This window comes from Trachurus japonicus, chromosome 10, assembly GCF_045865225.1.
Source record: "Trachurus japonicus isolate A0001 chromosome 10, Traja_1.0".
Lineage (NCBI taxonomy): Eukaryota > Metazoa > Chordata > Actinopteri > Carangiformes > Carangidae > Trachurus > Trachurus japonicus.
In genome coordinates this window covers 27,227,664-27,255,166 of record NC_140916.1, presented here as the reverse complement: position 1 = coordinate 27,255,166, position 27,503 = coordinate 27,227,664, and the positions used below count along the sequence as shown (strand labels likewise).

Genomic DNA, 27,503 nt, shown 5'->3' with positions numbered 1-27,503 from the left:
GCAGATGAATTATGCTGTTTTACATAATATGACTGTTCTTCACTTCACTTGTAATCAGTGTGATTGCCTCTCGTTCTTCGCTGCCTCTTTTTGCCACCTGATTATGCTGCTGATACCACACACATATTGTTAAAAAATTAATCTTATACAGGATCCTGCATATTTATCTGATTTGCATTGATTAAACATTTTTGAGCTCTTCCTCAAAATATCACACACTTTTGATTTGCATCAATCTTTGTAGGTGGCTGCTATTGTTCCATTTACCTTTGTTTTGTAATAATCCCTTTTCTATCTCAGCCACTCTATCAGACTCCATTCATATTTTAAGTCATCCATTATTGCAGACTGATCCGCTGTGCATTAGGTCATTATAATAACATGACCACTTAATGAATAAAAAGTTATGTAATGTTTAAGTAGGGTCTCCAGAGCCCCATTCTGGCCCACAGTTTACATAGAGTACCTCAATACCTGCACATAGTACAAGACAAGTACAGTTATATAACATAATGCATTAAGTCTTTGTTCTGAAGTGTCTTAAAGCCTAAGCTCTTGCGACTGTGCAACTCACCAAATACATGAAGGTCAATGAGAATCAAAAATCATCTGAGATGCTTCTCTGGTTTGTGTTTGTTTGACGTGTATGTCTGTGTGTGTTTCCTTTTTTCTCGCAGCGAGTTTGTCGGAGGTCAGTAAGGCTCCAGCGTCTGTAGAGAAGGAGGTGAGGAGAGCTCTGTCTCCGCCAACTCCAGTGCCACCTCAGCCCTCAAAAGCCCCATCACTGCCCTGTCCAGTCCCTCCAAAACCCCAAGTTCCTCCTGCCACCACAAAACCTCCACCCCAACCCCCCACCCCCCACCACAGATCCCTGTCCCCCCCTACACCAGTCCCTGTTCCCCAAAAACCTCCCTCCTGCACGAGCCCGCCGCCGTCGCTCTCCAAAACAGCCGCCTCCTTACCATCCCCCAAGACGACCCAACCCCAGAGCACGACGACGGCCGGTTCGGCTCCTTTTTCACCAAGAACGGCTCCGGAAAAGCCGGGCTCGAGACCCCCGGGCGTTTCTGGTCAGACGCCACCCTCCCAGCGAGGCCTGCCTCCCCCTGCTTTGCCCCAGGACGAGCCTCCATGGATGGCGTTGGCCAAAAAGAAGGCCAAGGCCTGGAGCGAAATGCCACAGATCGTTCAGTGACGGGACGGGTTTAAGTGAGGTTGTGTACAGGGGCCCGGGCGGGGCCGAAAATAGACTCAAAAGGCTCACATCTAAAAAAAAAAAGGGGGCCGAGAGTTACCAGAATGCATTTGCACACAAAGAGTTGTCGTTTTCTGTGTTTTTTATTGTCCTGGCTTCAGGCTTCAGATTGGTACAAACTCTCCAATCACGCAGCTAAAGACAGGCTCTGTTTAACCCCGTCTGTCTTTACGTCCTTCCGCTGTACCATCATGATTTCTAAATGACAGGGTAGCACCCATGGAGTTAACGTGTCTCACTTAAAGTGGATCCAGATTTTTTTTTTTCCCCAGCAGTCTTACAGTAGTATGTTATTTGGTGCCTAAATGAGAGAAACTATAACAGTAAATAATGTTTTTGATTCCAGCTGATATCACTAAACAATTCAGGGAAGGAAGAAGGACACTTTATTTTATACAGAGGAGATTTTATTCACAGAAGAACGAGACGGTGTCGATCTTTGTGTCATCTGGTCAGCGATTTGTTCATTCTGTCTGAAGAGCAAGTGGACGGGGTGTTGTTCTGTCAGTCTCAGTGTGTTTCTGTTTGTGTGTGTGTGTGTTTATTTTAAGGCAATGATACATGCCCACATTTTGAGGAATGTGGAAAATCTTCATGTCCAGAGAGTAAAACGGGACGACATCCAAGTTAAGCTGGAGAAAAATGTGCTGAACTAACTGCTGCTGGTCATGAGATCTGGTCACAGTTCCTCTGTGGATCAGGTTCTGTAGACAAACATATTTCCTATAACACCATCCACAGATACTAAACTAACCGTGTTTGTTGTGTTAGCGAGTGCCGAGTGTGTCCGACATGTTTCGGGTCATCAATGTAAATTATATTTTTAATTTTCTCTTTTGATATTTGAATACTTAAATCCTGTCAGCGTCCTACAGGAATCTAAAATCTCCAAAAGGTCAAGTCTGTCTGAGATTTAAGAGAAACTATCACTACACTGACCATTGTGTCTTTTTAATATTTTTTACTGCATCATCATGGCAGCGTGTTGTGGGTGATTAAATGTTTTCCCATCACAACCAAGCATGTAAATAAGTTAATATACATAATTAGCTACGTGGAGATTGGTTGGCTGCAGGATGCAAAGCAAATGTCACAGCTGAAAGTTTCCTTTGTATCAATTAATTATCTCTCTCACAGTAACTATATATATGTTTTATGCATTTTGTTTTATTTTCTATTGCCTTTCGAGAATTTGTCTTGTACATAAAATGTGCAGTAAAGAACAAATTAAATAACGCTTGTGTGTTTTTATGTCATCTGTCTGAGTGTTTGTTATAATTTGCTTTGTGAGACTGAACTACAAAGTTATAAGGGATTGTTTCAGATGTTTGAAACACTTAAAGCATAAAACATCTATTTTCAACAGGAACCCTTTATTATTTAAGAGAAATAATTTGATAGATCTTTTCTGAGTCAAATGTGATGAGAACAAAATCAGCCAAGACAAACAGAGCGTGCCTATAGAGAAAGTGTCACCTTATGTACAGTACAAACTAATACTTCCCTAGAGACTACAGTGACTGAAGAGAAGTCTAAATTGAAGCAGCAGCTGAGATGTCCTGACAGGTCAAGCTCCAAAAATGCTGCGGCCTACATTTAAATTACTATAATGTACCTGAATACCACTGTCCTTTAGTCCATGATGACATCATCAGGGTTATTTTCTCAGATTTAAACATCATTTGGACTTAAAGGTGAAACAATTGACTGGTTTCCATATTAAACTTTAAGAACACACTTTACAAAACTTTTAAATCTGACTCACAAGCTGATTGTCTTGTTTAATTCAGCTTACTCAAACCAAAGTGTAAAGATGTTGAGTTTCACCTGCAGCAAACAGACATAACAGTCAATCAATCCTCTCATTTACCTCTCAGCAGCAATGCAATTAATCATATTTCCTAAAATGTTGGACCATCTTTTTGACAATGACTAATTGAAGGATGTGCTTTCAACACACTGCAACTTGAAAACACATGCAAACAAAAATATGCCACAAATTCAGCGAACAACATCAATTTGACAACACAGAAAGAACACCATGAAATGTTGCTGGGGGCACAAAAAAAGTTATGAGTTCAAATCTTTTCTATATACTTAAAAAGTTCTGAAGACAGTTAACTCTTAATATTGTCTGAAAATAAGTTCAAAATTTTACTAAATTGAACGTCAGACCACAGTTTAAAACAAATCCATGCATAAATTAAGGTTATTCCAAAGGGATTACCTCACTCACAGTTTATATCAGAATCACAAGAGTGTAACGTGCTGTTGACAGACTGCATAGATGTGTAAAAGATGACCATGACATTTTTAGATGCTCATCTGTTCTTTAGCAGTAGCTCTTTAGAACGATGGGACCATGCATTCAGGCTACAACCAAATACCAATGATGAGAAGCTACAGCACAGCTAGAGCTGCATGGGTGCAGTTTACCAAACTATCTACAAAGATCATTTGACATTTGACCTTTGACCTTTGAACAATCAAATCTCTTTTTCAGTCTTCTTAGTCACGTATTACATTCATATAAGAAAATAATTTTGTGGCATTTATAATAAATAATGTATACATGTATAATTTTTTCTTTGTTTGTAGCTTCTATCAAAACCTTATCACATGTGGCACAGCATGCCTCCTAGCTGTATTTTGAAAGGTGCTCTTTTATTTTGAAAATCCTTGCTTTTCTAGTGATTGGTAGAGTCCACCACCATTGAGTTATATCTTATATTATACATGTACAGTTCATACTTTGTGAATATTGGTATTGTTTATTTCATATTATATATAACTTTTAGAAGCTAATGCTAAAATCCCTATTTTTGTTGTATCATAGCCACTTACCTAGTTATAAATGCAGGCGGACAAAGAAAAACTGCAGAGAGTAAACAAAGCACTGCACATGGAAAAAGAAAACCAGAAAACCTCACACTGCAGGTGGACAAAGAAAATCTGCAGAAAATCAACAACGATCTGCAGACAGGAAAAGTAAACCCGCTGACAAACAATATTCCTGTGATGATAGACACACTGCTGAAGAACAGCAAATTGCAGGTAGAAAAAGACAACCTGAAGAAAGTCTGCATAGTCCTGCTAGTGAAATACATAAACCTGCAGACGGACAACCTCACACTGCTGATGGACAAAGAAAAACTGCAAAAAGTCAACAACGACCTACAGACAGAAAAAGTAAACCTGCTGACAAACAACTTTCCTGTGACAACAGACATGTTGCTTAAGAACAGCACATTAGAGATGGAAAATGAAAACTTGAAGAAAGTCAACAAAGAGCTGCAGGTTGAAAAAGAAAACCTGCAGAAAATCAACATGGACCTTCAAGCAGAAAACCTCCAGAGTCCAGACGGACTTCAGAAGAAAATGAGCTGGCGAACAGTCCTCTAAGGGACACTCACAAAAACAATACATTGCGGGTGAAAAACAAAAACCTGCACAATGTCAACAGAGAGTTGGAAAACAAAAACCTGTAATAGGAGAAGACCGATACTGGAGGCACCAAAGCAAGAACTGGAGGATCAGCTGCTGAAGAAGAAGAGGAGGACCCATTTCTTCTTATTATTCCTCTTCCGTACCAAATTTCTATTCACTACTACTCCTACAATTTTGAGAGGAATTTACGGCTCAATCAGAATCATTGTGCTGTTATTTTCCCCTTCAGAATATGAATGTTTTGCAACGTAATTTGCAAACACACACAAACATTTAGAGAGGTAAAAACTGCATAAATTATTGGACTTTTAAACCTTTTTTTTTTTTTTTTACTTTTTAAACATTAAAATGTAGACACAAGTCTCTTCTATCCATGTATTATTCCATGTTTCGATAGGTATTGTAGTTTTTAATCAATCACTGCTTGCATGTTCTTTTTTTGGAGAAATTTTGAGATTATGATGGGTGTGTATTGCGTAGAATGTCTTCATCAGCTAGAGTGGGAGAAGTTGGCAACCATTAGGGACTCCTCTGATATCTTTACAGTTAATTAACTTCAGACCCCTATATCTCCCATACATTTATAAGGTTAAATGTGAGTACAGTTACACACAAATGCACACTGACAGGTTGACAGCTTCTCAGTGTCACAGACATGTGTCTGTCTGATTAGCTCTGTCCGTACAATAGTGACTGTTGATCTTCAGGTTGTTGGTTTCATTCCCATGTTAACAGGGATCACACCAGCCTAATTTATGAATTAGGGACTCCTCTGATATCTCTCCAGTTCATCAACTTCTGACCTGTTCTCCCATGCATTTATTGAAGTCTTTGTGAAACACAACCACACACACCAACACAAGCGTTCACACATACGTACAAATACACAGACAGGTTAACAGCTCCTCAATGTTAGTGCTAAGCAACATGTGTCTGTCTGATTAGCTTTGTCTTGACCTTACAGTAAGATCGAGAGTTTAATATCCATGTTGACTCCCCGGCTGCAGCCCCCGCGGCACTCTAACAATTTCTGTGAGGAAGACCCAGTGCTTCCCCCTAGGAAGTTATAGTTACCCAGTGCTTCCCCCTACCCCCCCCCCCCCAGATGGTTAGAAGATTTTTTAGTAAAGTATCCACAATAATATGTGCTTATTTACCCACCCACTGGACTAACTACTACTTTGGAACGCATTGTTAGTTGATATCTATCGAATACTGCCAGGTCAATGATTGGTGATTGGTAATTTCAATATACTGAACCCTGTGTTCACCAGGCTTGTAGAAGCTCTGCAGACATTTCCAGAAAAACCCTCAACCAGAGACCAAAAAATATTGTAAAGCAAAAGCAGCACATTGTCACATTAAACTGAACAGAAATATTCAGTCTGTAATGCACTAGCAGAATTTAGTTTTTTACTTTGCTCAGTTTAAATTCAAATGTTAGAGGATTCATAAGTGGAGGAAAAAGGAGAAATTCAACAATAAATCTTCAAGGCTTTGAAATTAATCATTGGAGCCAAACATAATATAATAATAATGTAAAAACCACGAGGCACAGATAAAAATTGTAATATATGTAACTACAAACTCATGTTTGAGAAGGTGTCAGCCTCAGTACGAGCAAGTTTAAACCAGATGTCTTTTCTGGGCGAGTTAGGTAACGCCACTGCTGCCCTACTTCTCATACACACACTATCACACACATTGAAGCTCTAAAGTGGACCAGCCAAGATGTACAATGTGTGTGTCCATGCCAAGTATCCATGGCGATGACTGCTGGGTGCTGACCTTCTCATTTACAGGTTATATAACCAAGCAACTTGGCAAAAATCAGAAGCAGAGGAGAGGAGAGGAGAGGAGAGGAGAGGAGAGGAGAGGAGAGGAGAGGAGAGGAAGTTATCAATGAGAGATCACAGAAAGTTACGACATCTGAACCTAAAATGTAATAATTACTATTAAAAGTACTTGTGGTTCTCTTAATCCATGTTGAAACTGATACTAATATGAGAGCCAAGCTGTGTCTGAAAATATATATGACATTTTACAGAGTAGTATTAATTTTGAAAAACATTAAATCTGCAGACTCCAAGTCAAAACACAGAGTTGAAAAATGCCAGCACTTACAGAGTTCAATGACACACTTCTGTGTTTGACCCCTTTCATTTTCAGGAAGTCATGTAAGCCATTGTTTATATTGATATAATAATAACAAGTAACTCAAAGCAGATGAGAAGAGATTAGAGAACGTAGTCCCACAGCAGAGGAACTGAAAGCTTTGGGTGTTCAACTGTTTTTTTTGCTCTGTGTACGAACCGGAGTGACCCTGCACTGGGTGAGGTCAGATTCTCAAACTGTCTTTGTTTTCAGTGACATTATAGATGCCAATCTGATCCAGAGAAAAGCCACTGGCAGATTTCAATTAACACAACAATGATAAACTGGCTTTTTTAAAGATAACCTGTCTTCACACTGGTGAACTCTGTTTCCAGTGAGATATGTTGGATCTGTGCAATCAGATTTATTTTTGCACTGAGACAGTTTTCAGATACAGGAAATTTATCTTGGTGTTTGAAAATAAACATTTTGAGGGAAAAAAATGTATAGGAAGGATGTGTAGCATAGGATATAGGCTACAGTATGAAGATAAACATCTCTACTACATAACAGGTAGCTTTTATTATTATTATTATTATTATTATTATTTGTGAAATGTGAAAAAAAAAAAGAAATATATGTGCACATCTTCCTCACCAGAGTCACTCCCTCCAATTCCTTCTTATTTCTCATTATTCATACACAAGTCCTCACAAGCTGGTTCTGCCCTGAATTACTTCCACTTTAACAAACTGCTCAAGACGTGCCAGGGCTGTCAACAGGTTAGAGTCACGCACGTCTTCATCTGTGACAAAGTTAACACATTCCCATGCTGTGCCCTCTATTTTTAGGCTGCCATGTTCAGTGTATAATAGAGTGGCGAAGTCCCGCCCCTTCCGATGGACGCCCATGACCTTTCGAAGCATAAAAAATGAATGGTGTTCAATGGACAGAAAATGATTAAAATTATTATTTTCTGATCCACCAGTCATTATGCCTTGGATTACACGTAACATAAAATTTGATTTTTTTTTTTTTTTACATTCAGTTACAATTTATTAGTTTTAAACCATTTTGAATATGCAAGGAGGCTAGTTTTACCTCATTCATCAGTACTGACAAATTTTTATTGGACACAATCAAAATGGTATCATCTGCAAAATATTCATATCCTAAACAGTGAATTGAAACAGGCTTTAAGATGGATATTATGTAACATCTATTGACGATATGAGCATAAACATAGCCCTACATTTAACATTTGTATGGACTAGACATAATATGGAGTTTTCCTATTTCCTATTTTTCCTAACATGTATATTTTATACATCTGTGCTTACCACTTATATGTTAAGTGTCTATACAGGTTTTTCCACACAGCCTGTCCAGCTGCACTAATAGACGCATACAAAAACAGGACTGATCCCAGACACCAAGTGGACGATTTGATAATGGAAATTTACAGTATGCAATATGTTGGTCTCATTAAAGCTTGTGTGCCTCTATATTTAGAGATACTAGGATTGGCATAAGTAGGCCTTCAAACCTCCAGGAGACCTGATGTGACTGCAGTCAGCTACACTCACTAATCTGCTGTGTAATTAAACTGAGGGCCAACAGAAAGAGAGTAAACCGGAGAGGGAAGGGGACGTCGCTCTTCACTACATGTATCTTAACATTTGGACTCCACTGCTCTTTCTCTCAGAGTTTGTGTTTTGTTTTCTGTTTCCTTTTAACTTTCTCCGAGTGACCTACATTGCTACATTGCTTGCATAAACGGCCTGACTTCCTGTCGACCCCCCCCCCCCCCCCCAACCCCTCCCCTCACACACACACACACACACACACACACACACACACACACACATACACATACACACACTGTGTATACCTCTGTCCTTCAGCAGGACATTAATAGTCTGTGTATTTATACTGTGAGTGCACAGCTCAGGCATATTAGAGATGTATATGGTCACCTGATTTAAAATGAACGCTTCCCATTTCTTCCATGCGCCGTGTATCATGAGCTTGTTTTCTTTCCCATAAGTCAGTTCACCCCTCTTTTTGTTTTCTGCCATCTGGTTTGTTCTGCCTCGTTTATCCAGACATAGCTACACCCACAGACCACCTCCCTCTCTCCACCCTTCTCTTTCTCCTCAAACTACTCTGCTTGAATCGCTGTCCATCGCTGCTTTTCCCCAGAGACGCCAACGACTTCAGAGGAATGTTTTCTTGACCTAAATTGGTTTTATTTACAACAGTGCAGACTGAATGCATCAACCGTAGGTTTAGGCAACAACTTTTTTAACCAGCCATACTTTTCACTGATGGCTAACCTAAATATCTGAAAGGGTGTCCACTTTTAAATCCTTTCTACATGAGTTGGTAATAGGCCTTACTTATGAAATACAGCAACACTGTTAAGCTTGTGATGATACAAAATGAGCCACTGTCACGTTTTTTCCTCAATCAGCTTAATGTTTTAATGGCATAAACAAACAGATCCAGAGATATCATGGGATAATGTCCAATCAAAACGTGGCACTTCTGTGGCCAGACACGTGGCTATATTGTAAATGAGATTTCTAATGTGTTCCTAGGTTAGAATGAAGTTTGAGTGAATGACTTAATTGAAGTATTTAGTATGTAACACACATTATCTCTTGTCTCTTGCTCCATAGTTATAATAATATTTTTATCACAGTGAAAATGTAGACTCATCTTGCTTTACTATCATCATTGGCTACTGTGCTGACTGATATCATGAATTATTGAGACAAACTCAGTGATGTAAGACGAAAACTGAGCCAGTGCTCTCTAGAAAACACCCCAACCCTGAAGAACACAAACAAAAGAGATGTCAGACTCTTATCCAGGCTGTTGTGTTTGCAATCCCATCCAGGATTAAGAACACAAACCTTTTGGTTTATTCACAAGCTGTAGCTTCAGACTGTACTTTGCAAAGGTAATGCATACTAAAGTTTTACTATCAAAAACAGACATGTACAGAAAACATCAGAGAGATGTCAAGACATACATTCATCTTGTGTGAATTCATCCGGACACAGAGTCTAAGGAGTTCTACAGGAGTTTAACAACATTTAAAAGAGTGAGGCAATGTGGAAGCTGAAGACAGTACAAATATTTGAAAATGTGAGGAGCGCTTGGTGAAAAATTTGGAGGCCAAATAGTTATTGAAGCAAGAAGTCAGAGTTTAACCAGAGTAAGGGACAGCGTTGTTAATCAGTATTTTCATTACCTCACTTCATAGAGGCAGGAAGTGTTGTGGATTGTTTATGAAGCTGCATCATTTACCAGGGATGATAAATTAAACTCTCCTTCAAATAATTCAAATATTTGGGATCAGCATCACATATCACAAAGAAATCTTTAACTTTGCCGTTCTTGTTAAACAAGTGGCAAATGTGAGGTGTTGACAACATGGGCACAAATTTCAACAAAATGTACATATTTTGGGGCACTGGTGGGACACTCATTTTTGCACTCATCTCACTTTAAATACAGATTAAACAACAATAACAAGAAGGTAATACAATTAGGAAGCATCATTATTGTGTCTCTCTTTGTGGAAGTGCTTGAAGAGGTTAGCAGAGGTAGTTATACTTCTTCAAAAAGATAGCTAGTTAAATTCTGAAAGGTCAAGATATCGACGACAGGCAACAAGAGATGAATCCTGACAAAAAGCTCCAACTTGTCATTTGTGGTCACTGAATAAAATGGAGGCGTTGAAATTTCTGTTTATGGACATTTTTGTTGTCTGTCGTTAGCATGATCACAGTTATGAGTTTTGAATGCTACAGAAAATCAAAATGTCACCATCAAACTGTTAAAGCAGATTAGACCCATCCTGACCTTTAAGGATTCAATGGCTGACACCTAGAGACAAATGCCAATCTATTCATATTCCAACTGGGTTGTAGCTTATAACCTGTGCCGGTTCCTAAATAACACTTTCTCTTTCATGCTTGGAGTCTCATCAATGGCAGAAAAAATATTAAGCTACCACAAAAAGTGATCAATTGGATTTGATGTTACTTCTGTTATTGTATAGCCTATGTCACTCAAAGTTGCAGTAGATGAAGTTGAGGATATTGTCACCAATTGGCGCCATTTTTTAAAATAGGATTGTCTTCCAAGAAATCCTATACAGTACATCCACTTAGTGTAATTAACATGTTAAATGTTAGCTAAGTATATTAAAAGGGCGTAGGCTACCACTCTCGTGTCTGTGCGCTAAATATAACGCTTTGGCATTAAGAGGGATAACAGCTATCTGTGCCGACAGGAAACAGCTAACTGTTTGTGCGTCAGAGAGGAGTTGATTAGCTTATTTAGCTTTGTATAAAAACTGGACACAGGGGAAACAGCTAGCCTGATCCTGTCTAACGATTCAACATACATTATTAAAATGTTGCGACATGTTTAATCCGTACAAAAACAAATTTCAAAAACAACAACAAACTTTTTATGTTTTTCGTGGCATTAAGCCAAGCCAAGCCAAGCCAAGCTAAACTCAGCTAAACTAAGATAACCAGCTGCTGGCCTAGTTACCACTCATCGTCAGGTGAGTTATCACCAGAGTTGGGTGTTGATTCGTTTATTTAGCTTTGTATAAAAACAGCCAGCAGGGGGAGCGGCTAGCCTACACTGAGCACTCGTTAAGTGCATTTATTAACATATAATATCAAATTTGGTTGATCCTTTCACAAACCAAAACCAGCCAGGTCTGGCACACCAAGCAACAAGTTGGTGTGCCAGACCTGGCTGTTCGTATGTAACATCATGTGGTAACAATGAGCTCATCTAACTACTGCAAAGAAAACAACTATTTAAAAAAAAAAAATTACAAGAAACATAGGCTCCCTACTTGTTGTCATACTTAGCCTGTTGTGAATTTGTGGATTTTCCTTTTTTTTTTTCCAATGATAGGAATTTGGGTTAAATATGTTAGGCCTACGTTTTATGTTTGCTGAGAAAAATGATTGTAGCCTAGTTGAATAGTGTAATTTACAATAGATCAATAGACGACTGCCAGCTGTTAGGGTGCTATGCAATGCTGCTAAAACTCTGGATTGCTAAATTCAGGGTGGGATCTGTTTTCAAACAAAAATATCAATCGAATCAAATATAGTCATAATCTTAAGATATTATTTAGAGAACCCCAGGTTATCACACTCTTACATTATTGCAACTGCAGTTCACACATCAAAGTCAAAATGGAAGAAGTCCAACTTAAGGCACTAAAACTGCTGCCACAAATATACAGTTAAACACAGATACCATATTTTAAGTCAGAACCACTGCTCTGGTCTCATATTTCCAACTTAATAGATGAACCTTTCAAATTAAGCAATAAAGAAAACAATAGCTCATCTGTGATTTTACTCCTGTTGTCCAATTGTTTAAAAATAATAACAATAATAATATGAATTGTTAATATTATTCTAAGGTGGATTCTCCCTTTACCTCAACATCTTCTCTTCAATTAGGAAATACATTTTCTTTCTGAATTTAGAATATCTATGTGACGTGTGATTGTGTTTGACAAATGGCTTTTCCCTTTCCTGCCCAGTTTGAGCTTAATAGTAATACATTCTTTCAATTATAATATTAGCAAATATTACTAGGAAAGTCATTGAACTTAATCATATCTTGAATAACTCAAATGATGCACGAAATCAGTATCAACAAATTATTGTGGGGAAAAAAGGAAAGGACTGCGATAGTACAGTTTTCCATCATTTTTCAGTATTACATGGCTTTGGCCCTCAATGTGGATGATTTCACATGACAGTATCACACATGAAACAAGGAGAGACAGATGCACCAGCAAGTGAAGAAAATGATAAAATACAAAAAACCTGATTAACATAGAAACATGTAAAATCAAACACATGTAAATACAAAATAAAAGATTTTGAAGGCAAAACTCAACAATCGCATTTTTCAGAGATGAGCTTTTGCCATGTAAAAACAGTCATGTCACAGACATCAGCAAGGCCTCAACTTTTTTTTTTTTTTTTTTTTTTTTCAAAAATATGATGTTTCTTTTGTATTCTTTTTGCACACTTATTTCCTTCCAGTGAAAAAATGTCCATTTAAGGGGAATCATTCATGAACCTGGTATGTCAATCATTTTACATGTTAAAAAGTCCCACACTGTGTTATTTTCAGTCAGTAGAAGGCACTAGCCTTTACTAATAGCATAGCACCAGTCACCCTAAACTAAATGGAGATCTTTAGCAGACATGTTTTTGCAAATAGGCTTTAGACCAATTTAACAGCAAAAGATTGAACTTTATTCTGACTGATGTCAAGGTGTGAAAAAATACACTGAAGCATCTCTGCACTATCTCTTTCCCTTACTCAAAGTGGAAGTGCAAAATAAATCAGAATAAATACTTAATAAATACACTCAAAGGAACCCAAATAAGTCAACAGAGCTGGGATTATACCAATAATAATAAATGTTGATGCTACCCTCTCTTGATTGTGCATATGGTCTGTTTGTGAGTCATCTTTAAACAGTTGGGCTTTTCTGAGAGTATGTGAATAATTATTGCTGATGTTTGGGGTGAAATGTTAACTTAAATAAAAGCCTTTGGAAGGTGAGCAGCTCAGTATCTCTCTGTGAAATGTAAACAATGTCACTGCATGCATAAATAATGTCAAAAATAAATAATGGAGAAAGAAAATCCAAGAAATTCTTCTTTTTTTTAAAAAAAATTGATGAATAAAACATAAGAACATGAGCCTTAAAGCACACCAATGTAAAGGTTCAGTCCATTGTTATTTAGCTGGATGAGACAGAGACAAATGGAAGGAAGAAAGAGGAAGACAGAATTAAAAAAAAAACATACTGCTTATTATTAAATTTACTCTAAACGTGGCAAAATAGTCATCACACATTTTTATCTGTTAATGTATATGCAGAAATGCATATTTCCTAGGTGGAAGTTTCAATTGCCGTAATCAAATAATCAAACAGAATCAGTCCTTTCATCATTTACACACAAAAAAGCAAATTCACAGTTTGGTCTCAGAATTCAAATGTTCATTTAAAGATGTCGGGGACACTGATTGGTTGAATTATTGGCTGTAGATTAATATTGCCTGATTCTGAACTGGGGAATTTGCTTCATCTTAAAAGCTATGTTCACTCATGCAGCTTTTTTGGAGAAATTACTTTCTGAGAATGCACACAGATCACTTTAAGTTTCTTTTCTTTTTTTAAATCCATTTTCTTGTTGTTGTGGTGTCTGTCTACACTCGACATGAATGCAGGCGGAAGAGCAAAGGGCCAGAAAGGCAACAGCGGAGTATGGACAGATGAAGATGTCTCAGCACAACAGCTTGTTGCTGTCCAACGTAGAGTTGTCAGAGAAGAAGACGTATGCGTTGCTTGTGTGTATTAGCTTTGTTGACATAAATGACATCAAATGTTACAATGGAAGGTGACGATTCAGTTTAAATCCAAATGTAGACACTTCCCCTCCTGGTCCGACTGTGGCTTCAGTCTGCAGGTGTGTGTGGCTGTAACAAGCAGTAACTGTACGTGCGCGGAATATTTCTGTCACTTCGATGTACCGCGTGATCTCTGTTTGTTTGTTAAAGTTTGGAAGAAATCCAACACCGCTTCCTGAAAGGGACGGTGTCAGAAGAGGGAAAAGTGCAACAACATTTAAGGTCAGGTCTTTGTGCATCAAAAGGAAGAACAACAGGTCAACTGCTGCTTGGGGGGGGCAGGATGTGTGCAGGGAAGATGGTTACTGCATTTTCCAGGTGGGTGAATGCTCGTGGTGGAGAGAGCGAAGGGTCACCGGTGCCTGCTGTGGCTGATGAAGAGCAGCACTTTCCGGATACCGCTGAGTCGGTCCTTTAGAGAGGTGAGAGCGAGGAAGGGCAGCTGGGCTCGGCCCTCTAACGGAAGAACGGCGAGTAACCACCAACACCAGGACGGGCCATTTGGACAGGCCTGAGAGGAGACAGGAAGACAGTGTGTCAGGATTAAATAGTCTTTAAAGGGATACGCCAACTTTTTTTTTTGTGTCTTGCCTCACTCCCGAGTCCATGACAAGCAGATAGACACCATCCTATTGACTGTGCGTGCAGTAACAAGGTATCGCCCGTAATTAGCTTAGCTCAAACGCTGGAAGTGTATAGGTAGTGTTAGCCTGCCTCCACCTTAAGTCATCAGAGAAACTCTTCAGCAACTCTAAACGGAAACCGGCGGGCCGATCTTCGTCTCAGAGCTGACAAAACTCTTCGGTAAGGCATCTTGAGCGGTTAAATGCCAGTAACGGGACGAGATCGGTCAAAATGGAGGGTTCAAGCAAAGACGGTTTATTTTGGTTCAAGCTAGCTACATCGAGGGTAGGTTAGCTTCCTATTTCAAAGTAAAAGCACAAATTCTATCGTCATGGTTTTCTGTATGTAAAGGGCAACGGGTGTTTTATTTTGTGAAAGTAACTGGAAGTACGTTGGTCACAACAGCTAGCTTGAGTAGCGCCGAATTCGTCAGAACAAACTTGTTAACAGCTAGTATTTAGACAAATTAACGACACACTGCTGATCTAAATGGCTACTTTCTCGCCTAAAACGTTTGAAATGTCGATAAAGTGATATATTAACAGAGTTTAGAGCTAAAATGAAATCAGCTTCGGACTGCTGGGTAGGAGGCAGGCTAACCCTACTGATGCACTTCCAGCGTTTGAGCTAAGCTAATTACGGGCGATACGGGCTTTATCTCCCTTGTTACTGCACGCACAGTCGAAAGGATGGTGTCTATCTGCTTGTCATGGACTCAGAAGTGAGGCAAGACACGAAAAAAAAATGTTAGTGTATCCCTTTAATAAAGCCTTGTAGGAGTGTGTGTGTGTGTGCGTGTGTGTGTGTGAGTGCTACCTGAAGTTCGGTGTCTTTCTCGGGCATGGGTCCAAAGTGTCCCTCAATGCGTTCCTTCTGCTCGGCCTTCAGGGAGTTGACCCACACCAGGGCCTGGTCATACACCGTATCATGCAGAGACTCCAGCTCACGCTCTGCTAAACCCTCCACCTACACAAACACACACACACACACACAGGTTTAACTTGGAGCAGCCTCAGTAGTTGTGTGGTAGCACTGCTCCACCCTTCCTCTCCCTGCTGTCCTCTCCTTCCTCCTCTGCTCCCTCCATCCCCTCCTACCTTCATGTCCTCCAGGTACTCTATATCAGCTGTATTGTATCCGTCCTTCTCTCTGTGCTTAATGACTTTAAATCTCCGTCTGCCAATGGTGTCCACTACCGAGCGGCCGTCGGAGAAGAACTTCACGTCGCGGATCTCCAACAGGCAGCCGTAGTCCGCGAACCTGGAGACAGGAGGTGCAACGTTATACTCTTCCTGGATCTCACGTGCTCTGATATTCACGTGTTAAACACACGACTGAGCACACACACAGTCGCTGTCCGACAGTAGCACTCACCCCTTGAGGTTGTCTCCCAGACACATGCCAAAGCAGTTGGTTCCCGTCTCCATGCATCGGCGAATCATGAGTCTGTAGCAGGGCTCGAAGATATGGAGAGGACACGGCACAGTGGGGAAGGCCATGGTGCACACGAATATAGGCACATTCTTGTTAAGACTGAGAAGAGAATAAAGAAGAATGTGTTTAATGTCAAAGCAGGAAGAAATATATCATTCAAATATAAATGAACAGCTATAACATAATATAACAGCTGGGTAAAAAAAATACCCAATTTAAAAAACAAAACAAAAAAACACTGGCTACTCTGCACTGCAGTTTATGAGCAGTTATTTATTGGAAACACAAGTCTGCGTCAGACTCCAGGAGAGTGAAATCTGATGCCTGAACTGACGTATACCCAGAGGTCAGTGTGTCAGACGTGTGCGTTATCTACTGTGGGTCAGTAGGTCAAACAGCTGGAGGGGGTTACCACATACACAGTGTCATGTAAGACGTGAGCTCTAATCTATGAGAAGATTAGATTTAATAATGGGAAAAGCAGAGCAAATAGATCAAGGTTAGACCTGATAATAAAACAGTGGTGAAAAAACTCACTTTGAGAGCTCAGCCATCTCCTCCTGGTGAATCTTCTGTCTTTCCATGAGCTCAGGGGAAAGATACTTAGATATCAGGTTCTCCATTAATACTGTCTTACTGTACTGCCTCTGGACCAGGTACTGGGGAGGAGAGAAGGAGAAGCAGAAGCTCAGGTGTTGCTCTATATTTGTCCCATAACATCATCTGTGACCACCTTCAACACTTAGAACAGCCGGATAATAATAAATAGTGTGTAATTTATTTCATCTTTCAGTAACTTTAGCCATAGTGATCCCTTGTGTTATCAATTACTATTTAATTTGGAAAAGGTTTGAAACAATGAATCCCCACTAAACATCTAGACCGGACTGGACTGGGTCAGAGTGAATGATGTTTGTTATCACACTATTACACCATGTACCTCAGACAGCTCCTCCTTACAGAGCGGACACTTTGGGTTGTGGTCCAGACATCTCTCCAGACACTGAAGACAGAAGGTGTGACCACACGGCGTCGTCACCGGCTCATAGAACAACCTGTGTGGACAAATAAACACACACCATTGAAGCAGTGACATAAAGACACACTAGGCACATTATACATATTGTACTTTAACTATTTAATTTAATTCATTTCATTTATTTATTTATTATTATTACCTTTTTATTCTATTCATTCATTCTTATTCCATTTTTTCCAATTACACCTATCTGTTTTATTTCATTTTATCTAGTGTTTTCCCCATTGCAAATGATTGAGTGTAAGAGCCTTTCCTCAATGCCTCTAAAATCCAGTGTCCTAAAATCCTGTGTATGTGAATGTATGTGTGTCTCCCAAATATGTTCCTTGTTTTTATCATGTGAAGCACTTTGACCTGCATTGGGCCTGAAAAGTGCCATACAAATAAAGCCTGATTGATTGATTAAATGATAGGCTCTACTGCCAACAAACAAAAGCAGGACAAATACAAATTCTTATTGATCATAACCACATATCAACGTCAGCCTGCAGATACACTTTAGACACATAAATAAATCCTCTTCTCTTTAGAAATAGTAGTTTGACAACTTACCTCAAACTTAATGCTCACTTACTAACTTTTTTCACAGCTAAATACCATCTTTGGATGGAAAAAATAGCTACAATCCCACCACATTAAGATAACTTTTATACATGGATGAACACCAGGAATGAGTCCAACTATTTTCATTCCTTTCTCACAGGCTGTGTGAAAACTATTGTGCTGGTGTTAAACAAATACATGTTTATTATCATTAGTTTATTATATCATATAATGTCATCGCACCGGCTGTATAACTGTCATGTAGCACATGTTACGCAACCGCTGATTGATTTATAGCATGGTGTGTGGTTGCTAATGGGATTTCATGTGTGAATGAAGCCGTGAAGCCTTTCGCACCTCATACAAAGAGAACACTCCAGATCTACCGGGTCCAACACGCCGCCGTCCGCAGAGCTCAGTGAATCATCCACGGTGGCTGGATCTGCACACAGAGATTACCAGACCAGAAATCAGACACACATGCTGCAAACTGAGTGATCTCACACACACACACACACACACGTCTGTGCACCAAATCTAAAAACTCACCACATCTGCATCTCTTCCGACCGTCGCTCCTCTCCTCCTCCTCCACCTCTGTGCTCCGTCGTTTCCGTTTGAGGAGGACGCAGTGGTCGGACCTCCTGACCTCAAACTTTCCCTGATGTTTGACCTCACAGCCCTCTGACCTCTCTGATGCAAGAGAAGGGGCGGTAAGACTGGACTCTGAAGACAGCAAGCTGGGACTCAGAGTCTGAGGGAGAAAGGAAAAGACAACAAAACCTCAGCATCGTGCTTCGTTTTCCGCTGAGCGGACGACGGCGGGCGAGGACGTCTCTTACCTGGATGGGAGCACTGATGCTGCTTTTGATGTGTGCTCTGGAAGACAGTATGTTGGAGTAGTCTGAGATGTGTTCAGGGACCTGATCCGTGACTGGAGCCAGGAGATGACTGAGCAGCTGAGAGGAGACAACAAACAATGGTGTGCTTTAACAGCAGCGCAAATCCCAACACAAACACTAAAACAGACAGTGACTCATAACATTTAAGTATTGTGGAGTAACATGTCAGCTGATCTCTCTCGCTCTCTCTCTGAACATTATTGCTTTTAAGCTCCTCATGCAGCCTGAACACTGTGTTGAATAAACAGCAGAGCTCTTGTTGGGGAAGGAATATATTAAAGGTGCACATGCATCTCTGGCTGCCAAGCACTAACTGGACAAACATTATATTTACCTTATGCGCCTCGGTCTTAGCCAGTCTACAGTCAGGCTCTATGGACAGACAGACCAGGTACTCTCTCAGAGCCTCCTCCGTCCTGCCCAGCGACACCAGGGCCTGGGCCTTGCGAACATGACCCTGTGAGCAAGAGGGAAGATGAATTACTGTTTATATCGTCCTTACATAATCTGTTCATCACATATCTGTTTGTTATGCTGAACAAATAAAGTCACAGGTTGTTGTGCCATACCTTGGACCAGTGAGGTTTGAGTCTGCAGGTCATGTCAGCGTCTCGCAGAGCCTTCTCGTAGTGTTTCAGACTCGAGTGGATCTGGGAGCGATTACTGAACAGTATGTGGTCCATGGGTGCTGAGGGGGAGAGGAGGAAGTTAAGTTAGTCAAATGTATTTTGAATAAATCCATAAATGATGACTTATTATGCAGTAAAGTGTGATGAGACAGATTACCAAGTGAGTTTTACAAGACATAAAAGGCAACGGTGGACGTAATGTAATGTGTAATGCTGGATAGAAACTTCACTCAATATCTGGTTTAATGAGGCTAAAGAACTGGTCCAAAGAACGGCATAAAGTGATAGTGAAGTGTTTTATGTTTTAAATGTATTCACTTTCTTCTCTCTCTTTATCTGTTAATGTCACGGTCATGAGTTTCACTGGGTCCTGATATACAATGATGACAAAGTATCCATCTAGATGTCATGCAAAACACAACTGATAAGACTCCTTTGCTCGAGGTCCTCTAAGACAAAATTAAAGATAAAGAACAAAAAGAAAAACATCATGACATGAACTAACAAACCAAGACTTCTTCGGGTTTTCAAAACCAACAGAAAACCAGAGGGACCCTGAGAATATTTGGGACTTTTGTGGAAAGGTCACAAGTTGAAGAGAAAAAATGAACTGGCAAAAATACTGCTTTCCTTTGTAAAGGGGATATTTTTGGTGTTGAGCTGACATTTTCAGTTAGTCAAAAAAGACAGTTTCCTTTTATTTATCTACCATTAGTGTATAAAATATAAATGAAAATAAAGAAAAAATGTCAAATTGATTCTTAAATCTCATCTCTCATCAGGAAACTAAAACAAATTGAATTTATAATGAGGTAAAGCTGGGGAAAGAAGTAGCAGGTCCTCTCTTCTGAACAACTGGAACCAGTTACATTTTTTGCACTTTTCAGAAATGTAATAAAATAGTTGTGTAATCACAGAATATCATGAGACCGAAAGCTCACATCAATTCAGGAGAGAGAGACAGAGAGAGAGAGGTTCGGATCAGCCAATATGAATAAAAACACTAAAATTCATATTTTTCAACAAAATGTTTAAATGCAAGCACTTTCAATGATCCATATCCATTAAAGTCAGTTTTCAAAAAACTTTCAAGTCCTTCAGTTTGAATCCTCAAACTGTAGGAGCTGTATGATAAATTAATATCTGGCAGACCATTACAGGTTTCTCAGTAATATTCATAACCTCTGTTCTAAGAAACGGTTACACAACCTACTGCAGCATTAAAAAACAAGAATCCATGGCCTCCACTTGTTTATTCTTCTCTGATGTCTTACAGTATGCAGCTCACTTTACTGGTGATATAAGGTTTCACATTACATGAGGAAAGGAATGTTTTAGACGGATGCGTTTTCGCATTACAAAATGTGTTATGAAAAAAATAGGAGCGCCTTACAAAACCATGCGGCACTATCAAGGTCACCCACATTCCAGGTTTCATAACTATAAAAACTTATGCAAATGTCACAGTTAGCCCTATGGGGCATCCTAAAGAAATATTTTACTGGCTTACTTACTAAGCCCCCCCCCCCCCCCCGAAAACACTCCAGTATATCGAGAGGAATGCACATAAAGGACATGTCCCAAAACAAAAGAGATCATTTTACATGACAAAATAAAAGGCAGCAGGTAACACACAGGTTGTATTAATGCATAGCGGCATCTGGCAGAATACTCATCAAAGTAGGACAGGAGAACCATTGTTTAGCACAGCACTTACTGCACAATACTTATTTTCAACAAAGCAGCTTTGTTGCACACATACACACACACACACACACACAGAGGGAGAGAGAGAGAGAGAGAGGGAGGGATGGGGGCTAATTATAACCCAGAGGACAATGTACTAACTTGTATTAACTCCTAGGAGCCTAACCCCAACCTTAACTATGAGTGGACAAGCCTAAACACGACCTTCAGCTCCTTCTTAACCCAGATCCAACTCTACTACAAAGTCTTAACTCTAACATAAGAGGTTATAACCCTGAGGGGAGCAAGTTTGTTCAATTTGTAAGATTAATTCCCTTTTTTTTTCATAAAAGCAGGCCCACATACAGACACACACAATTAAACAGCCCTGTTCAAACCCACTGCAGGTTAAAGGACGTATAATACAATGCTAATTAGGACGATGTCCCCTCAAATTCCAAAGATCAACATCAGCATAGACCAATTCTGCAAGTTGTGCCGTTCTGTTTCGCATTATCATCTATCGCAGCACCTTTCCTAAACACGCAGGATCATTTTGGTGCACACTCAGACCTGGATAAAATCCAAGATGATCATTATCTACCACTGTTGGGAGCTGCCACTGCACAACAACAGTCAATTGTTGGCCTCAGAGCGGCTCCACTGCGGCAGCTGGGGGGGAAAGGCACGACTGGAGAGGATATAGCCCCCTCAGCAGAGAGAGGGAGATGCTGGTAGTGATAGTTGATAACTCCTTACACAAGTCAAACTGTTGACTCGATCACCCAGGGAACCAATGTGACTGTAAAAACATAGGCTACATAACCAGCCTGTAAAGTGACAGAGCCACAGCAGCAGCAGCAGCAGCAGCAGTGGAATGAGGTCAGGTCAAACACTGCAGCCATAAAAACACGTAACACTTGAGCAGTCCACACAGGCAGTTTAATAGAATATAGTTAATAAATGAGATCATCGCCACAGAAAGCAGCAGAGAAACGCCTGGGAGTAAACTTAACTCCAGACTATAGTGATAAACTTTAATGCACAGTGATCCTGAGAGGTCACAGTTAACCTGATTCACCACCATCATCCACCTCTGCCTATATAAGACCTCTGCTGCTCCTGTCGGCATCCGCGTACCTAGCGGTGACCTGCAATAGTACCCTTGACCTACATTTGCCTGAATCATGGTTTGACGTTACACAATGAGGGGGCCGAGGGGAGGGGAGGGGAGGGGGGGGGCGGGGCGGGTTACGTGCTTACGCAATGTTTGGTCCACTGGCCCAGCCCACATAACCCTGTTATCCAACACATGGCGACACGGCCGTGCGTGCGCATGCCGGCGGGGAGGCTGCTGCTGCTGCTGCTGCTGCTGCTGCTGCTGCTGCTGCTGCTGCACGGAGCCGCTGTCACAGGATCTAATCACACCCCGTGAAACTCACTCACAATTTATTACCGCCTGTTATCACTTAATGACAAGTATCGCTGCGTGTTATCAAGTAGAAAACCTCCTCACACAGAAAACGTGGAGCTGATGTAGTGAAAACATGTTATAGCCTATAACAGATAGTCTCCCTATCTGACTGGAGCAATGCACATGATCTGTCCAGTCCTTTGCATCATTATTAAAGTTTACTATGAACCCCCCAGTGAGTAGGCTAGTAGTTCTGGGTCTTACCTATCAGTATGGCTTGGTTGTATTTCTCCAGCGCTGCTTCCATCTTCTTCTCCGCGTACAGCCCGTTGCCCTCCCGCCTCAGCCGGCCGGCCTGGTGCATGGCCGGGAACCACTTGGCCAGCAGGCTGCTCAGCACCACGTTGACCCGGTAGCTGTGGTCGTCCGTCACCCTGCAGCTGCACTGCCTGCACTGGAGCGGCCGCTCCTTCTCCTTCCTCTCCCTCTCCAGACACTTCATGCAGTAGCAGTGTCCGCACGGCAGAGTCACGGGCTCGAACAGAAAGCTCAAACATATCCGACAGGAGATGTCCGCGTACCCGCAACCTGTAGCACCAGCACCAGCATCAGCACCAGCAGCAGGAGCGGCCGTAGCGGCAGCAGCAGCAGGAGCAGGAGCAGCAGCGGCAGCAGCAGCGGGGCACCGGGCAGCCTCCTCTGTCCTCCTGCTGCTGCTGCTGCTGCTCTGGCTGTCCCCGGCGTCCTGCCTCCTGATACTCCCGGACAGGTAGTCTATGAGGTTGGCCAGGTGAGTGGGTCTCAGCCGCTCTATGTCCGAGGCTTGCCGGTACACATCGAAGGCTTCGGTGAATTTGCCCCCGAACGCGAGCGCGTCAGCCCGCTTCACCATCAGCTCCTGTCGGCTCCCCGGGTCTCCGAGACCCGTGAGCTGGCACTCGTAGATTTCCGCCGCCAGGTCGAAGTTTTTCGACTGGAATGCCTCGGCTGCGAGCTGCAGCATGCTCTCCCTCTCCGTCCCCATGGCCAGCAGCAGGTCGTCTGCAGCCTATCCCCTCATCTGTAAGCTGCATATCTGCTCAATACCCCCACCGCCATTCATATCTGTGTCCTCTGCCAACAAGTGGTGACAACAACACTGCATGCTCCGCTCCAGGAAGTAGGTGATATTATTCTCAATGGAGCGGCCGAGGGGAGGAAAAAAAAAAAAAAAACGTTATGTAAAAGTTGTGTCATGTGACCGCGGCCAGCTGTTCTCATTGGGCGACTACAGAAAACAGTTACAAAACAATCTGCCATGTAACAGTTTGAGCGTCGGGGCAGGGGCCGGGAGTCTGTCTGACCTGCATCCAGGCTCCAGTCACCAGTGACGGGTCAGAGTGGGGGTCCAGGCGGGGGACCACCGGGGACCACCGGGGGTCAGGGGCCCCCACCACCGCTGTAGTGAGGAGTTTCTCTGTGCCCTGATTTGCAATCGCGATAAACTATCTAGATTTCATGCAAAAAAAAATAAAAAATAAAAAAATAAAAAAAACTTAAAAAGAAAACAAAAGAAGAAGACATGAAAACCCAATATGAGTTTCTTCTTCAGGGTTTTATAACTAAGAGAAAACCAGTGAAACATTACAGAAATATTTGGCACTGTTGTTGAAAAATGACTGTGATGAGTCATTCAGTGAAACATTATGACAAACTTACCAAATATTTCCTGGCTCCAGCTTCTTAACCTTAGGATTTGCTACTTTTTCTGTGCAAACAGAATGTTTTTAGTGTTGGACTGACATTAATTACACTTTATCAGTTGATTAAAAAAAGATTGTTTTCCCTATTAATTCATCCATAAACATTTTATTTCTCACCTATCATTAGTCTGTAAAATGGTCTGAAAAACAGATAAGTGTCATATGACCTCTTTACATTTCTTGTCTTGTTTCATCTATAGTCAGAAACTTAAAGGATTTTGGCACTTTTTTCTAATTTAAGGACTTAAACAGTGCATCTTTATCAGAATCATAATGAAATAGATTCAGATTCAAATTCATTCTTTATTGTCCCGCAGGGAAATTTGTTTTCACAGTCTGTCCACATAACATTGAAACAGACATTTTAACATACATGTGGATTAGCTAATCATAGAATATAATGAGAATTAAACTCACAACAATTCAAGAGAGAGAGGAGCTTGGATGCAGCATGAATAAAAACACTAAAATTAATATTTTTGGTCTGAGTATATAAATGCTGGCCCCTTCAATAACCAAACAGTCACAAACTGTGGGAGCAGTGGGGTCTTTGTGAAGTCTTGAAGTGATTGCAGTGAGTTATTTTTGATCCTTTATGTTGTCAAGGATCAAATAGTTGCTGGTTCTGATGTGAAACTGGGGCAGGTGTTAAAAAAATATATAGTATAATAATAACTAATCTGTGGGTGTGACTCACTTTCTGTTTCAATTCATTTACTTACACAACAACAAAAAAGACAATTACATGAGTACAGTTCAGTCCTCTGAGTTACCTGTTGGGTAACCTCTCTGTGTTTGAGGACATGCAGCATTCTTTAAATTATTGGGGGCTGAATCATTTTGCACTTTGAGCATTTTGGTGGAGTCCTTGGTTTATCACGTAGCACTCTAAGACATGCTGGCACAGAATTGGAGCGTGCACAGCTGTCAACAGTGGGAGGTAAAACAACATCACTCACTCACTGTGCCTTGTTATCTGCACAGCAATGTGTGGCATGTCAGAGAGCCAGGTGCAGGTACCCATACAGAAATGTAACTAATGACACATAATGTGGCCCCATATCAAGGAAGATGTTGCCATAAATGTCACATATAAGGATCTATCATTATTCATACATAAAGATATAGGTCTATGATCATGTACCTGTAATGTATATAAAAATGTATGGGCATGTGTGGGAAATAATAATGAATTCTGACATGTTGCATTCAAATATGTGAATACTAGGTGTTTAAATTATGCATATTTCTTAAACAAAATGTAAATCATTAATGTTTATACATGTCTTCCACATCAGTTATAAACATACATGTCTGTCTTTACTATTTGCATTATATCTAGACTTGATGGTATATGTGGTATATACATATGTGCACTTATCATGTACAATATAAGCATATAACATGTATGTGATGGATGTTTGGAAGTGGTGAGAACACGTCCCATACCGGCATAGTCTGCCCCAAACAGTCAGTTCTTTCCACTGTCCTGTCAAATAAAGGCAAAAAATTTAAAAATGTATAACACATATTTATTAACTACATACACAGGACATTTTGATTGGTAAAATCTTTATGTCTAGAGTCTACAGACCATAAGTATAGACTCCAGACAAGTGTGTGACGATATGAAATTGTTCCAAATTGAAATTTATGCTACAAGTTTTCACGTAGAATTTTAACAGATATGAAATGTGTGTGTCACTTCAAATGTGTGAACATGCTGCACATGACATACGTGTATGGGTAAAGCTGTTGCTCTCTTACACAAACTTTACATCTGAAGACAGGGTAATTAGTCATTTTGCCCCCCCCCCCAGTGACACACACCCCTTATCAGTGACACACTACTGGTTTGATAACTGTGATAGCAAGCAGTCGCTCATCAGAACTCCGAGGTTGAGCCACTCATCGTTGTGTAAAGTGTTTTCATAATGACAAAAATCAAGCTATATAACATCTAACCTAACACATCAAGAATGTGGGACTGTGTAACAGAGTGACTCAACGCATTGAGTCAACATTACTGGAGCTGAAGAGACTCTGTTGTTGTGCTATGTGCCTCTTGAGTGCCTATATAAACTCCCTATATAGTTAGATTTAGAGGTAGGTCATGGCTAAGTTCAGAGGTTAATGAATTGCCATGGCACCAGACCACATTATTAGCATTACCTGAAGCCTATCAGTAGTATTTCCTCCCGTCTCAAAATAAGCACTGTTTGCTGAAGGGGTTTTGCTGTATGTGAGTGAGTGTGTGTGTGTGTGTGTGTGTGTGTGTGTGTGTGTGTGTGTGTGTGTGTGTGTCTGTGAGTGGGGATTATAAACCAGTCAGTTGATCAGTGTGTCCATGTCAGTAGTAGCGATGCTGGTAATATAGGTCGGCCGGTCTCGCCTGTGAACTCAATCCGACATACAGACACAAACGCTGACTGACATATACACCGCTGCAGACACAGACGGACTGACACACATGGAAGAACAGACAGATTGACATATATGCAAATGAGAACATGGGCAACTATGTAACACACACACATGCACATAACACACGCATATGAGCGGCCATTAAACAGACATCCTCTTGTCCCCTCACCTTGAAATTTTGTCGTCTGTGTTCCTAAATAGGCCAGCGAAGCAGTCTAGCCAGCTCCTTTAGCACAGACTGTCTGGACATTAAATACTGGGTTGGGACCAGCAGTTATCCTCTAAGTCACCTCACAGACTATTATAAAACATGGTCTTTCTGGGCTAGAGAGGGAGACAGACATTCAGCTAATGGGTTCCAGTGCTGCTTGTGTTTTTTCTACAATTTCACATTTTTAGACATTCAATTAGGAAAAACAGCAGCTACAGAGGTAAGAAAGAATCATGGTTACATGTGATAAAGGTCCTCAGTCACATTTGAACCGGTGAAAGTCTGAGTCATGCAAGACTTAAATGACCATAGATAGACATTTTTACCATGTCATAACTGGAATGGCTTTTCTTGTGTTTCATGCTGTTTGTTTGTGTCAGTAAAACACACTATAAACTATAAAAACATGTTATCATTATATATCTTCAGATAATTGGGTTATACATTCATTATGTGAACATGACCCAGCAGTATTATGTACTCTGCTGCTCATACAATTGTTTTCAAACACATTCCTCTTTTTTTAAATTCCTGCTATGAAGGTTAATTGTGGTTTAATTTTCAGTGTTTGGAA

General features: G+C 40.7%; 2 protein-coding genes across 5 annotated transcripts in view; one reads left to right on the top strand and one right to left on the bottom strand.

Annotated features, from left to right (window-relative positions):
* Positions 1–2,491, top strand: part of LOC146980222 (uncharacterized) — a 44,053-nt gene extending 41,562 nt beyond the window's left edge. For all 4 annotated transcript variants that reach the window (XM_085788505.1, XM_085788504.1, XM_085788508.1 and 1 more), the window contains exon 16: positions 678–2,491. In XM_085788505.1, coding sequence (XP_085644631.1) covers positions 678–1,195 — 518 coding nt within the window. In that variant the 3' untranslated portion in view covers positions 1,196–2,491. The remainder of the gene's footprint in view (positions 1–677) is intronic.
* An 11,924-nt stretch (positions 2,492–14,415) lies between these two features.
* On the bottom strand, positions 14,416–23,705 carry LOC146980221 (LON peptidase N-terminal domain and RING finger protein 3-like). Its single transcript, XM_085788503.1, has 12 exons — positions 22,817–23,705; positions 19,393–19,511; positions 19,158–19,280; positions 18,764–18,880; positions 18,471–18,675; positions 18,279–18,363; positions 17,280–17,394; positions 16,877–16,998; positions 16,280–16,438; positions 16,003–16,165; positions 15,722–15,871; positions 14,416–14,792 (listed from the first exon to the last, which is right to left on the bottom strand). Exons 1-12 carry the CDS (start codon positions 23,574–23,576, stop codon positions 14,634–14,636), a joined length of 2,277 nt encoding a protein of 758 aa, XP_085644629.1. The 5' UTR covers positions 23,577–23,705; the 3' UTR covers positions 14,416–14,633.
* Between the last annotated feature and the right edge of the window lie 3,798 nt (positions 23,706–27,503).